This window comes from Gastrolobium bilobum, unplaced genomic scaffold (assembly GCF_033153095.1).
Source record: "Gastrolobium bilobum isolate Gb01-03AN ecotype WA unplaced genomic scaffold, APGP_CSIRO_Gbil_v1 utg1221, whole genome shotgun sequence".
Lineage (NCBI taxonomy): Eukaryota > Viridiplantae > Streptophyta > Magnoliopsida > Fabales > Fabaceae > Gastrolobium > Gastrolobium bilobum.
In genome coordinates, this window is record NW_026897257.1 from 2963511 (window position 1) to 2976622 (window position 13112).

Sequence of the window (13112 nt, forward strand, 5' to 3'; positions counted from 1 at the left end):
TATAGTTGACGAGACTAGTCCTGTTAGTATAGATGACATGTTTGACTGTATTAGTTTGAAAAAACTTATCCAATCAGCTTTAACTGAACAATTCTTTTGCTTAAAAATTTTAAAACGGTGCTTTAGCCTAGAAAATTATTATTAAGTGATAATTCATCATGATAAACAAATTGGACACCATATCTTAATCCAAAACTTTAAGCATTGAGTTTATGGTTAATTTTTCTCTTGTGTTTATTGGTACCCGATGTGGAATTTATTATTACTCACACTTGATTTAGCAACTTTTTCTCTCTAGTACGAATTCTAACATCTATGAACTTCCTCTCAAACGATAGTTTCTTCAAGTATTTACGAGATTACCAATCAAAAGTACTCAACTCTTGACTCTATAACAAGTATTTGACACAACCTCCTCCAAGCACAAACCATAACACTCACTACCATTTACAAATCTTTGGCCTAGCCAAACCATTTGCCCTACTACCCCTATCACGTGATCAAAAGAGCCCAAAACATTATTCTACCAATGAACTAAGAGGCAATTCACCATAACAAGTGAGTTAAATTTTACATCTTAATCTAAAATATTAACACGTTAAGTTTATGTGTTCTTTAACTTATATGATTCCAATTTAATCTACTCCTAACCAATATTGATTCAATCATGATTAAAAAATAAAATAACTGCACAAAAAATAGCAAGAAAATATATAGAATGATCATAATTTTTTCGAATTTGTGTGTTTACATTAATAAACATAAGATCTTTACCCAAAAAAAAAAAAAACATAAGATCAAATTAAATGTTTCACCCGAAAAAAAATATCAAAAGTAAAAGCACAACTTATTTTTAAGGGAAAAAAGTTTCCGATATTACTTTAGATAACTTTGTCTAATGTTCATCGAAACGACGTCGTTTTGGGGTTAAAAAATTAAAAATTAGAATGATAAAGACCATTATAACCCTGAAATAAATTAAAATTACAAAAACACCATGATTTCCGTCCCAAAACGACGTCGTTTCGATGAACTTTAGGTAAAGTTATCTAAAGTAACTTTAGAAAAAACAAACCCTATTTTTAATCATATTTTTTTTTCTTTATTCAAATTAAAATATCCGTTTGTTTGCTAAAAATCTTCCAAAAATAATTCAATATTGATTTTTTTTAAAATTTTAATTCTTTCTGTTTACTCTTTTTATTTGTTACTAAAATTAGATTAAAATTAATTTTAATTATATTAACAATTTTAAAAAAGACGACTAATAAGAGCCTGTTTGGATCCTCTTATTTTTAAGCTAGAAGCTACTTATAAGCTAAAGCTAAAAAAAAGAACTTAAAAAAAGAAGTTAAAAGCTGTTTGGAAATTACATAAAAAATTTAGCTTAAAAATTACTTAAAAGCACATATTTCAAGAAAATTATCTCTTTCTACCTTTATCTCTCTTCATTTAAAAAAAAAAGAACATAATTCAAAAAAAACAAATAAGAGCTTAAAAAAAGCTCCTCTTAGGAACTTTTGGTTTTTAACTTTTTTCTTCATTATAAAAAAGAGAGTTTTTCGTTATAAGAGCTTTTCCCAAAACTTATTTAACCTAACTTATGCTTATAAATAGCTTCTAACTTTAAAAAAAAAGGATCCAAACAGGCCCTAAGAAAAAAATTGTTTTGAATTAAGAGAGAAACATAATGACTTAATGAGTTAGTGGATTGATTTCAAACGAATTGGTGGGCCTAGACATAATAGATATGGATTGTTGACCTGAGGCCTGAAAAGCAAAGCCTAATCTTATTCCTAAAACATGATTTTTGGGATTTCATTTCCACACAGTAAAGTGTGGTACAAGAAGTAGTAGTAGATGCTGCCTTCAAGTGTTACTTTCATTTTGGTTTGAGGAATTTGCCATTTTCCGATCGAAAAGGGAAATTCAAGAATTAATTGTTATTCTAACAAAGCAGCATGAAAACCCCGGCTTCAGGTTTCTACCGAAACCCCGTCAAGTTCAGGATGTAAGTTCTAACTTCAAAAACATTTTCGCCATTTTGCTTTTGTTTTTGTAATAGGTTATTGAATCATAAATGTACAGGCCAACTGCAGAAAACTTGGTACCCATTCGATTGGATATCGAAATCGATGGGCAGAGATACAAGGATGCCTTCACTTGGAACCCTTGTGGTAAATTGCAACCTGCATAGCATTTTCAATAATCATAATGATGATAAATTGCTTGTATATATTATTATTATTATTATTATTACTATTATGCATTTTCCAAGTTCCAAATTACGGTTATTTGAAGTGTTTAGCGTACTTCTGTTGTTGTTGTTGATGATGATGATGATGAAGTTGAGGGATTTGGATTTGGATTAATTGAATTGGTATATTATAGATCCGGATTCTGAGGTGGTTGTGTTTGCAAAAAGGACTGTTAAAGACTTAAAGCTACCTCCGGCTTTTGTTACGCAGATTGCTCAATCAATTCAAGTAAACCAACCACATGACCATCTATCTCATTTGTTACCTTTGATTTCATTTTTCAAACATTTTACTAAATTTTATGTTGGTCTTCTGTTATCAGTCACAGCTGGCTGAATTTCGATCCTATGAAGGGCAAGACATGTATGCTGGTGAGAAGATTGTTCCAATCAAGGTCTCTCTTTATTGCCGTTTTGATGTCTTATGACTTGTGAAGGGAACTCCCCTCCCCTCCTTTCCTTTCTTCACACGCCAAAGAGAAAGACAAGTAGAGCATATCGTATGCTTATGTTAATTTCATCTCCTTTAATTGAATGTTTGCCTATTAACAATATTGTTTTGTTTCTCTTTTACAGCTCGATCTTCGTGTTAATCATACGCTCATAAAGGACCAGTTTTTATGGGTAAGATTGGAGAACAGGTGTTGTATGCTAATATTAGAACTGTTGTCTGCTGGTTTGCTGCACTTGTTTGTTGGTTCGGCTTGTATATGTGCGTGCCTAAAATCAATAAATTCTAGGACTTGAACAACTTTGAGAGTGATCCTGAAGAGATTGCTAGAATCTTCTGCAAAGACATGGGCATCGAAGATCCTGAGGTTGGAGTAAGTATATCTAATTATCATTTATCACTCATTGTAAATTAAAATAAAATGTTATACATCCATGTTCTGGTAATAGTAATAGTACCCATCATTGTGGACATGTTGGAGCAGTGTTAAAATCCATGCTCCCCAAGTAAGGCCAAGAAGGAATGATACGTGAAATTTTAAGTTATGTCGGCTTGATGTTATTTTCAATGATCCCTTGTTAGGACCCAACTAATATTAAGGTGTATTATAGAAGGAGGAGCAGGGAATCACAAACTCCGTAATTGCTGACTCAGCAAAGTTTGTTAGGATGAAGTTGGATAAGTAGTGGGAAGTGTGGCCGGAGGAGATATGGAATTTGGACCTTGGGAGATTGTGAAGCCTCTCCAGTTGCTTCACTATTCTATCTTTCTTCTTTTCTTGTCATTGTGTTTCTGTAATTTTCTTCTTTTCAGTTTTCAATTCCCAATTAGTTGCAACTTCTGTTTCTTCAATACATATATAAAAAATCTGGGTTTTCCACGCCAAAAGATTTGTGTTCTGTTATCTTTTACTGATTCTGTAGTTTGGTTCTTATCATCATTCTTCTTGGGAATGTAATAGAATTTTGGGAGGTGGCAAAATTGTGTTGTTAGTGCCTTTTTGTTTGTACTATAATAAGAAACAACATTTGTGTTAATGTAGGAATTAGATTTTTGTTTGCAACCATGAGATTCCCTCTCCGTTTCTTCCTAGCATGCATAAGCACAGACACTCTTGAAAAACTAGACATACTAAACAGAAGTGCTTCTGTTTTGCAGCCCGCTATTGCTTTTGCTATCAGAGAGCAACTTTATGAGGTCAACCATTCTATTGTTTGATTGATATATCGTGTTCTTAGGTTATATATGGTTCAGTTATCATAATCTTACTTTGTTTTCATATTTAGATTGCAATTCAAAGTGTGGTTTCAACTAGAGAAAGCAGAATGAGCAAGAAGGGCCGTCGAGGGGCTGACTATACTCCAGTCAGGTTTATACACTTGTGTCCTAGTTCTGTTGATGTGATAAATTCATTTTTATTATAATTCCAAGTGAGTATATGTATGTACCTAATCCATTATTTCATTACTGTCTCGTCAATGATCTATTAATAGTAAAGGAGGTGCTGTAGCAGTGGACTTGGTCAAGTTATTTGGTCAGAAATCTAGTGTAGTTCGGTGAGTCTGTTCGATAAGTTTGAATGCTCTTCTTTGCTGAAACTCAATAATTTATTACTGACCATTTATATCACCAGCTAATCATCTTGGAGTGCACATAGTAATGGTACTTATGTAGTTAAAATTCTTGTTGATATGGCACAATGTGACAGTTTCCTTATTAGTGTAGCTTGTAAGATTAAGTAATTCGTAAGCCTCAGAATTGGGTTAGGAAAAAGCATAGAAGCAGTGACATGTGTTTCTGTGGTTAAGAACAGAAAAAGGTGCAGATATCCATTAAGAGGAAAAACAGTGAAAATAGTGATGGAATAGAATAAAATAATTAGAGGAGAAAATGAATTTAAATTATTTGGAAATAATAATATATTTTACTTTTAATCTTATTTTTATATTTATAACCCTATAAATTTTGTTAGTTTATTCTTTCCTGTGATAAGGACTGTTTTGGAACTTTTGAGACAAAACGTGATGATGGAAAACTACACTCTTCAAAATTGTTCTTGCGTATTTTGTTTATATAAATTTTCTTATTACACTACATTTTCTCCTTATTTGTGCAATTTTTTAAACTAATTTAAACTTACGAGGCGTTTTGTATATTTTGTCTTTTTATAGTTTTACTTATAAAATTCAAAATGAGAACTTAAAAGGCTTCGCCTGTTTTGCTTCAATTCATCAGGAAAAGAAAGGAGTGGGACGTATATGAACCCATTGTGGACCTTCTATCCAACGAGGAAGTTGATGCCCTAGAAGCAAAGGAAGAGAGAAATTTCAGGTGAATTGGCCTCTGCCACGCCTAAAAAGAAGGGTATAATTCAATTAGAGCGGATGCTGGAGGTTTATAGGTCGAAGTTATTTTACTGTATAAAAGTTGGTTTCATCGGATGAGGAATCAATTATTCAGCTTATTGTTATCATTTGCTTGGTTTGGATTTAGGTAGCGCTTGGTACTTGGGTAAATTTTTGATTCCCGAAAACTGACATTGAGAATCTTATTTATCCATATTTGATATAAGGATTGTAAAAAAAATTTCGGAAAAATCAGATTTCCAGGGTTTATTTTTCTGAAGGAAAATCCCATTGAAGAATACTACCGGGGATTCCCACCCGGTGGAAAAATTTGCCAATCTTTGAGGTCAAAATTACCCCCTCTTTGCTCCCCGTGTCAATGGAGCTTCGTTCTCGTCGACGTGTTTCCAACCCTATGATTTCCGCAGCAGGGAAGGAGAAGCAACTGAAAAGATTTCTATTTTGTTTTGTTGGCTTCAAATCCATCACTGTTCATTTTGTACTGGTTTTGTTAAAGTACAAACACTAATCGTCTTCTCCATCCTCTGAATAGTGTTAGGGTTTGCAGAGTTGCATTTTGTTTTCATCCCCAAATATTATGTGTTTCTGTTTGACTCACACAATAGAATATAGCAATTAACCCCCCATAGCTTCGGTTCTGCAATTCACGAAATCCATTTACATCGGCAGCATCGTGCTGCCTTTCTTTGCGGTATGACATTTTGCCTAGACCTTATTATCAATTGCAATCAAGTAGCCGAATGTTTGAACCTTTTTCATTTTTTACTTTGAAAAGATGATAACTTCACTGCACACCACTCTTCTGCACGATTGGTATTGTTGATGGAGAAGATAATGCTTCTGACTTTTCTGATAGTAGCAAGCTTTTATGTAAACTGGAAGGTGGTTGTGTCACATAGGTTATTTTTGTAAAATCATATGATATTATTAGTAATATTTGACAATCAATCAAATATAGAATTAGGAAATTTGAATCAATATTTTTGATAATATTTTTGTCTACTAAATAGTTTTTTGCTCACATTTTCATAAAATTTACTTTTTCAATATATTTATGGGAATCATAATTTTTGAGAGGATTTATTCTTACAAAGTCAAACATCAATTGCTTATTGTGTCGGTGAATACAAAATGAACATAATGAAAGGTAAGCAATAGAGGTGTCTAACTAAGATTTTTATTCCTCATTTCGAATCTATTTCACACATAAGCGGTAAACTTTCCTTAAACTGAAGATAAATACTTGATGAGGGATTAAAGCTTAGCTAAGAAAAACTATCCACAGTAGAGGTGAAGGGTTAATACAAAGTGACCACCTCAGCATCTAAAATATATCATTGACTAATGATAAATTAAGAAATCGAAATCCACCGTCCTCCTTCCGAACACATGAATGAAATGGACTAGGTAATGGATACATAACACTCTGAGCTAGAACTTCCAAAGAATATTAACACGTGGGGTTCAGTCTATCTCAGCTTAGTTTGCCAAAGCCGAATCATGTGAAGACAAACTGAACAAATTACCTATGGGTGTGTGTGTGTACACTATATATAGAGCAGAGGAAAAAACAAAGCTACTCACGTCAGAGAGAGATTGAGGATATTACCTAAATATTAATATTTCGATAAAGGGAGAGAAAGATGTAGGTTTGTTTCGCGTAAGAGAATATAAAGGAGAGAAGAATATACCTGAAGAACAAAAAAGATTCCTTTTTGATTTTTTTCTGTGGAGTATAATAGGGATCACTAATTTTAAGAATTTATATATTTATTACCTTAAAAGTTCAGAAAGATTAAATAAAATCACTAGCCTTAATAAGAATTTATAGTAGAATAATATATTGTCCTGAAATCAAACCGAAATTTTGTTACGGTTAATGATAGTAATTTGCAATAACATGATTTGAAGAATTGGAGAGCATCAGTGTTGAAATATTGTAACTGAATTAGTTAGGTAATAACAGTAAGTAGCTGGTCCTCTTGTTGTAGTAATAGCCAAAGTTCCTATAAAAAAGTTTGTACTTGACTTTGATAAGGATATCAGAAATAATGTCAGTTCAATTTCTTGCTCATTTTTGAGTTTCTTTCACATATGTATACTTGACTTTTAGTTTCAATTGTTCGAATTGATAATTTTATACATTTGTATTCACCCATTTCACCTACGAGCAAGAAAGAGAAATTATCAAAACAAAATGAACAGAGGTGTTGCATTAAAATTGATTTGCAACTCAATTTAAATCCCACATTTTAGGGGGAGTTTCAATAATGAGAACATATTTCTAAATGAATCCAATTATTAGAAATCCAAACACAGTTTTAATTCTCAATTAACTTTTGAGTTCTAAAGAACCAGAGGTAAAATAAACGAATTGAACAGAGATTGGGGAGGAAGGGAGAGGGAAACATAGAAGATAGTGAATAGAATCTACCTTTCAATAAAATCTCGCCATGATTTTCTTGTATCAATCATGGGGATTCCCTAAAAATAACATTTTGACATAGAAAAATTACAAACTGAAACTGCCACCGTTTTCATCAAAGGAAAAGGGGCACTCATTCAAATCAAACACCTACAATCATGACTTTTAACATATTAGCATACAAAAACATTCGCTAATTGCTGCAGTGGGACTTTTATGTTTCATGTTTGGTTGGTAGAACTTAGAAGGGAAAGGGGAAAGAGTTGACTCAGGTTATGAAGAAGTCATGTTGCAGGCTGTGGATTTGGACTTATCAAGGATAGACCACATAACTTGAACATCTTCATAGCCACATGCCATGACTTCACCATGCAGATCCATTACACGGTTCTCTTGTTCTGCAAAATCATACCATACATATCAAACACATGATTATGTCACAATATATATATATAAATATAAAACAAGTGGTGGTGAATAAAGATTATGACATGTACCTGTTTGAGACTTCTTAATATGATCCCTTGTTGGTTGCTGGTTAAAGAAAGTGCAAGCTTTTTTGAATGGGGTTGTGATGGTCTTCTTCCAAGATGCCATTTTTGTAACTGAATTAATATACTGCCAAGTCTCTTTGCAATGAAATGAATGTATTTTTATATACTATGTAGAAGATGTCTGTGTAAGAGAATTAATATAGCAAAAGTAGGAGAGGAACACAAGACATACATACATACACAGAGACACACACAGAGAGAGAGAGAGAGAGAGAGAAGCAAGATCCGTGAGATGAGGCTATTGTATTGATGGAAGGAACATCACTCCTTTTTATTGAGTTCCCTTATCTCATGAAACTAAAGGTTGCCGACGGCACACAAGGAAAGCACATGGTGCACGCTCCCTCACAGACACCTCCATACACGTGATTACTTTTCAACTTGACTGTGCTATTATTTAATGAGGAGTGGACCCTCTTTGCCTCTCTGCTTAATAAGTTAACTTATAGCCTTTTCATTGAAGGCCCTATTCTATAGTCTATAGTATACAACCTTTTTTCTTAACCTTCAGTGCACAACTTTATCTTCACTTGTCCCTCTTTAACCCTTCTAGACTTCATCATACCACTTGTTTTCCCCGTGCCACGTTTCTCGGTGTTTCTGTGGCTTTGGAAAATAAGGTTGTATTGTTGTATTTGTGTTTCTCTAGTGCAAGACTACAATGGTGGTTTAGGTAAAATGTATACTTGTCTTTTATGCTTCTTTTTTTTTTTTTAATCTCTATGGGGATAGCAATGTTGCTGTGAAGAGAGGGACCCCAATTCAGCCAGGTCTGTAAATTCTGAGCTCTTTGTAACGAAATGAATTCACCAATGGACAAAAAGGCTTTGTTCCCCACTTAATGGCATGTGATAAAGATACGATTTTGGGAATGGGAACGTGGAAGATGGAACAACACAAGGCAATCCAAAAAAATCAACCCCTAGTGGGGTCTCGAAGATAGGGGCACTTCATTTTCAGCCACATCTAGTACCCAACTTTGACATTAGTGCCCATATTTTAGCTTAGGATTCATAATTTCATATGCACCTGCACAATTAAAGTATTAAAACTTTGTCTTAAATGTGAACGCTAGTGTGACGGTGCTTGATTCTAATTTCTAATCATGGGTTGACGAAGACATTGATATTTAAGTAATGATATATTGTTAGCTTCCGAATGCAGCTTAATTTTGTTTGAAAATCTCCATTTCCTCCAATACCTTCCCTGCAAAGCGTGTCTGGTCATTGGTTACAACAACATAAATCAAGAGATTAAACAATGAACACTACGTTACATCGAAAGTAACAGTTGTTGAGAGTCAGAATATTGCCTTATCTTTGGGTATCTGAAAAACCCTAAACAATGCAATCTTATGACAGTGTCATATCCACATTAGCATTAAATCAAAAAAAAATTATGCTTTGAGCCTTCAATGATGCAGTGCTCATATTTTATGAAATGTATTTGAATTTTTAAGGACATGGCTGAGAAACCACAATTGTAAAACAGTATTATGCTGTATGCCCTTTGGTCTCACTGCAAATGCTTTTTTTTTTTTTTTTTTTTTTTTTTTGACTAAATACTCTTTTTGGTTCTCAGCAAATTTCACGATGCCCCCTTTAGTCCCTAGCAAATAAAAAGGTCCATCGTGGTCTATAAGAAATTCAAAATGGATCCATTTAGTTGAAATTATGGTCCCTCACAAATTTAAAAATAACTCATTTTAGTCTCTTTGGGAACTAAAATGGGTCAATTTTGAATTTTTTAAGGACCAGGATGGGCCTTTTTATTTGCTAGGGACTAAAACGGATATCATAAAATTTGCTGAGGATCTAAGAGGATATTTACTCTTTTTTTTTTTTTGTGCGTATGTATTCCCTTTCACATGCAATATTAATGTCATGTGATGTGACTGACAACATAACAGTGAAAAATTATAGTTGGGATGAATAGTTTTATAAATTGAAAATAACAACACATTTGATTGAAAATGAATTGTGATGATTGGTGGGTGGTTTCACATGTAGACATACAGCATGTTTGCTGTTTGGTCATTCTTTTCCTCTTTATAATCCCTTTCTTTCTTTCTTTTTTTAATTTTCCCCTCATCATTATTATTTCTATTGAGCTACAATACTGTGAGATTTAAACTGGTCATTAAAAAAAATTGACAATTCTTAGAAATTAAAAATCTTTTTGTGAGCCATAAATTTTGGGTCGAATCACTTAATGGCCCATTCTTAAATCATACTAGTGGGCCCAAACGTGGTCTTAATTGGGTCAAAGAAGACGGAATTGATCAAAAGGGTGGGCAAAGTGCGGTTTGAGATACTGTACAATCTAATCATCTATTTCCAGAGACAAATAATCAACAATGGACCAATCACAAAGATTTAAAGCAACCAAGGATTTTGCAACCCAATAGTAAACTCTGCATGTCCGTTCCATTCCATTATTTATTTCATGCTTTACTTTCCTTATAACGCATGGGTCAGTAGGGCATGATTATGCATATATTGTCTCTTAAAAGCAGAGAATTATATCCCCACATCCATGTGTTTTTAACAGGGAGAGAGTTGTCTTATATTACAGATATATCAATAAACGTGTTTTATTATTATTATTTTTTATTTTAACACACGGTGAAACCTACTATGTGTTGATCTATGGCATAAAAAAAAAATATTTCCTGTAACAGAAGATTTGATGCTCCCTTTTAATATCCTTTAATGAGGTATGTATTTTATTCATTCTCGTATATTTGGTGACATGCTTGTAGTTTGAATGGCAAGTTGAAGTTTATCTAAATGACCTAATTAAAGGTACTCATTTAAAATATTTTCTACCTGGAGACTACTTATCAGTAGTCATTGTACTTTAAGGGATTTTCGTAGAAAGAGATGACTACCAATTGATATTTTTTTTTAGTAGGTAACCAATTGATATTAAGGTTGGCGCTAAAGAAAAAATCTTGCATAAACTTAATGCACTAATCAAATTAGGTATACTAACTAGACCAATAAGTTTGATTCACTGTTAATTATAATATTTACTCATTAATTAATTACGGTAGTTAACTACTAATTAATAATGTATTGACAATTTATTAATGAATTTAATTTAGTGTACCAGATTTATACAAGAATTAACCGGTATTATTATAATTAATTATGTGTAAATAATTTATTAATCTAATTTACCTAAGTTAAGTGTGTGGAACAAAGACTATGCAAAAATTTCAAGTGCTAGAGATTGATATTATAGAGTTAGGATTGGGATGTGTTTGCATACACCTTTGACCGATTCTATTCTAAGCGGTGGTGGATGGTCAATGAGACAAGTTCAAATAATGCATCTGAAAAAGGAACCTTCCTTCTTGCTAAAGCTTCAACTTCAGCCTCTTGCATGATTCTATTTTTTATTGTGATATGTAATTAGAAAAAGCATTAGCAGTTGAATAAAAAAATTGAGATTTTGGAAAAGCAAGTTCCATTTGAAACATAAATGAAAGGTCATGAGTTGAATGGTCGTCTACGTTGAGCTATTTCCACTTCTCTAGAATCACGCACTACTATGAAGGTGTGGTGTGCTTTCTTTGTATTTGTTTCTTCTTTCATGATGCATTGTTTTTATTATATATTTTTTCAGTGTTGAATTAATCTTTTTTCAAACATCTAATAGCATAACATGTCATTTCTAGTTTATTAAATTAGAATTTATCTTTTGAAAATGGTCAAGTCTATTAATGCACCTTCTTTTCAAGAATAATAATTGATTCTTATTGTTTTCTTAACTTTGAATTTAAATAATAACGACTTAGGTTAATTCACCCGGAAGTACGGTGTATGCATATGTTAATTTTTATATCTTCAATTGCCTTTCAAACAATTTTAGATATTTAAACGAAGGGAGATAGAGTTTGAGGCCTCATGTTCCTCAAGGCGTGAAATAAGATGTTTTAAATCTCCAAATCCTGAAGATGAAGTGCGAGAAATTAACTATTACTTGCATTAGATTTTAATATGATTCCTTTATATTTTATTAAGGGTTTATTCAAATTAATTTTAAACAGAAAAAAGAATTTAACATTATCTTCAAATAAATATCAACCCAAAGAAAAAGAATCTTCAAATAAATAACAATATTTAAAGGGTTTGTTTATTCTAAAGTTATTTAGATAACTTTATCTAATGTTCATCGAAAGGATGTCGTTTTGAGGCGAAAATCATGATATTTTTATAATTTTAATTTATTTCATGGTTATAATAGTCTTTATCTTCTAATTTTTTAATTTTTCAAAATAACGTCGTTTCGATGAACATTAGACAAAATTGTCTAAAGTAACATTAGATACTTTTTCCCCATATTTAAATGTAGCTATGTCAATCATGCACAGTAGAAACATAAACAATGATACCAACTGAACGATATTTTAAACAACAGTAAATAAGGGATATAAATAGGAAAAATGAAAATTAAATATTTAGTAAAGTGTTAAAATAAATATAAAAGTAGGGTGAGGTTATATTTACAAATTTTTTTATTTACAAGCTCTTACAAACTACACTATGTAGGACCGGTCCTACATTAATCACACAGTGTACGACCGGTCCTATATTAGCGTAATTGCAAAAAAAAATTGTAAACGGATCCTGTCCTTAAAAGTAGTATTGCTTGCACATTTTGCTGCCATATTCTATTTCAAAAAAAAATTAATACTCGAAAACTTTAATAATCGGTTCGGTTGAAACAACAGACCGGCCATGTATCAGAACCGGTGCGACCCGATCCGACCTGGCCGGTTTTTATAAAAACCAGTGACCCGGTCAGTTAACCGATGACCCGGCCCGATCCAAAAAAAAATCATCATGGACATTTTTGAATAGTTTTTTACTTATTGACTTACATAAGTTATATACCTACAACACTAATATTATCTCAATTATGTATTATGCAGAAAATTTTGAATTAATTTATAGTTAGAGATGTCATTTTCTGAACCTAAAATCCCGTATCACAATCATTATATTTTTGTTTGATCTTTTATTGGATAATAATATGTGATTTATTATTTTTT

General features: G+C 32.3%; 2 protein-coding genes across 3 annotated transcripts; one reads left to right on the forward strand and one right to left on the reverse strand.

Moving 5' to 3' along the window:
• Nucleotides 1–1827: 1827 nt before the first annotated feature.
• On the forward strand, nt 1828–5631 carry LOC133305375 (chromatin structure-remodeling complex protein BSH). Of its 2 annotated transcripts, XM_061505582.1 has the most exons (10): nt 1828–2011; nt 2089–2177; nt 2392–2486; nt 2581–2652; nt 2834–2881; nt 2998–3081; nt 3867–3905; nt 3995–4077; nt 4202–4264; nt 4944–5627. In XM_061505582.1, the coding sequence occupies exons 1-10, from the start codon at nt 1962–1964 to the stop codon at nt 5041–5043; spliced, it is 723 nt and encodes a 240-aa protein (XP_061361566.1). In that variant the 5' UTR covers nt 1828–1961; the 3' UTR covers nt 5044–5627. The 2 variants fall into 2 exon arrangements, with proteins under 2 accessions (XP_061361566.1, XP_061361567.1); XM_061505583.1 differs by lacking the exon at nt 3867–3905 and having other exon boundaries at nt 4944–5631.
• Nucleotides 5632–7499: 1868 nt separating this feature from the next.
• On the reverse strand, nt 7500–8481 carry LOC133305530 (uncharacterized). The gene is made up of 2 exons (XM_061505779.1): nt 7997–8481; nt 7500–7897 (listed from the first exon to the last, which is right to left on the reverse strand). Exons 1-2 carry the CDS (start codon nt 8094–8096, stop codon nt 7773–7775), a joined length of 225 nt encoding a protein of 74 aa, XP_061361763.1. The 5' UTR covers nt 8097–8481; the 3' UTR covers nt 7500–7772.
• Nucleotides 8482–13112: the final 4631 nt, after the last annotated feature.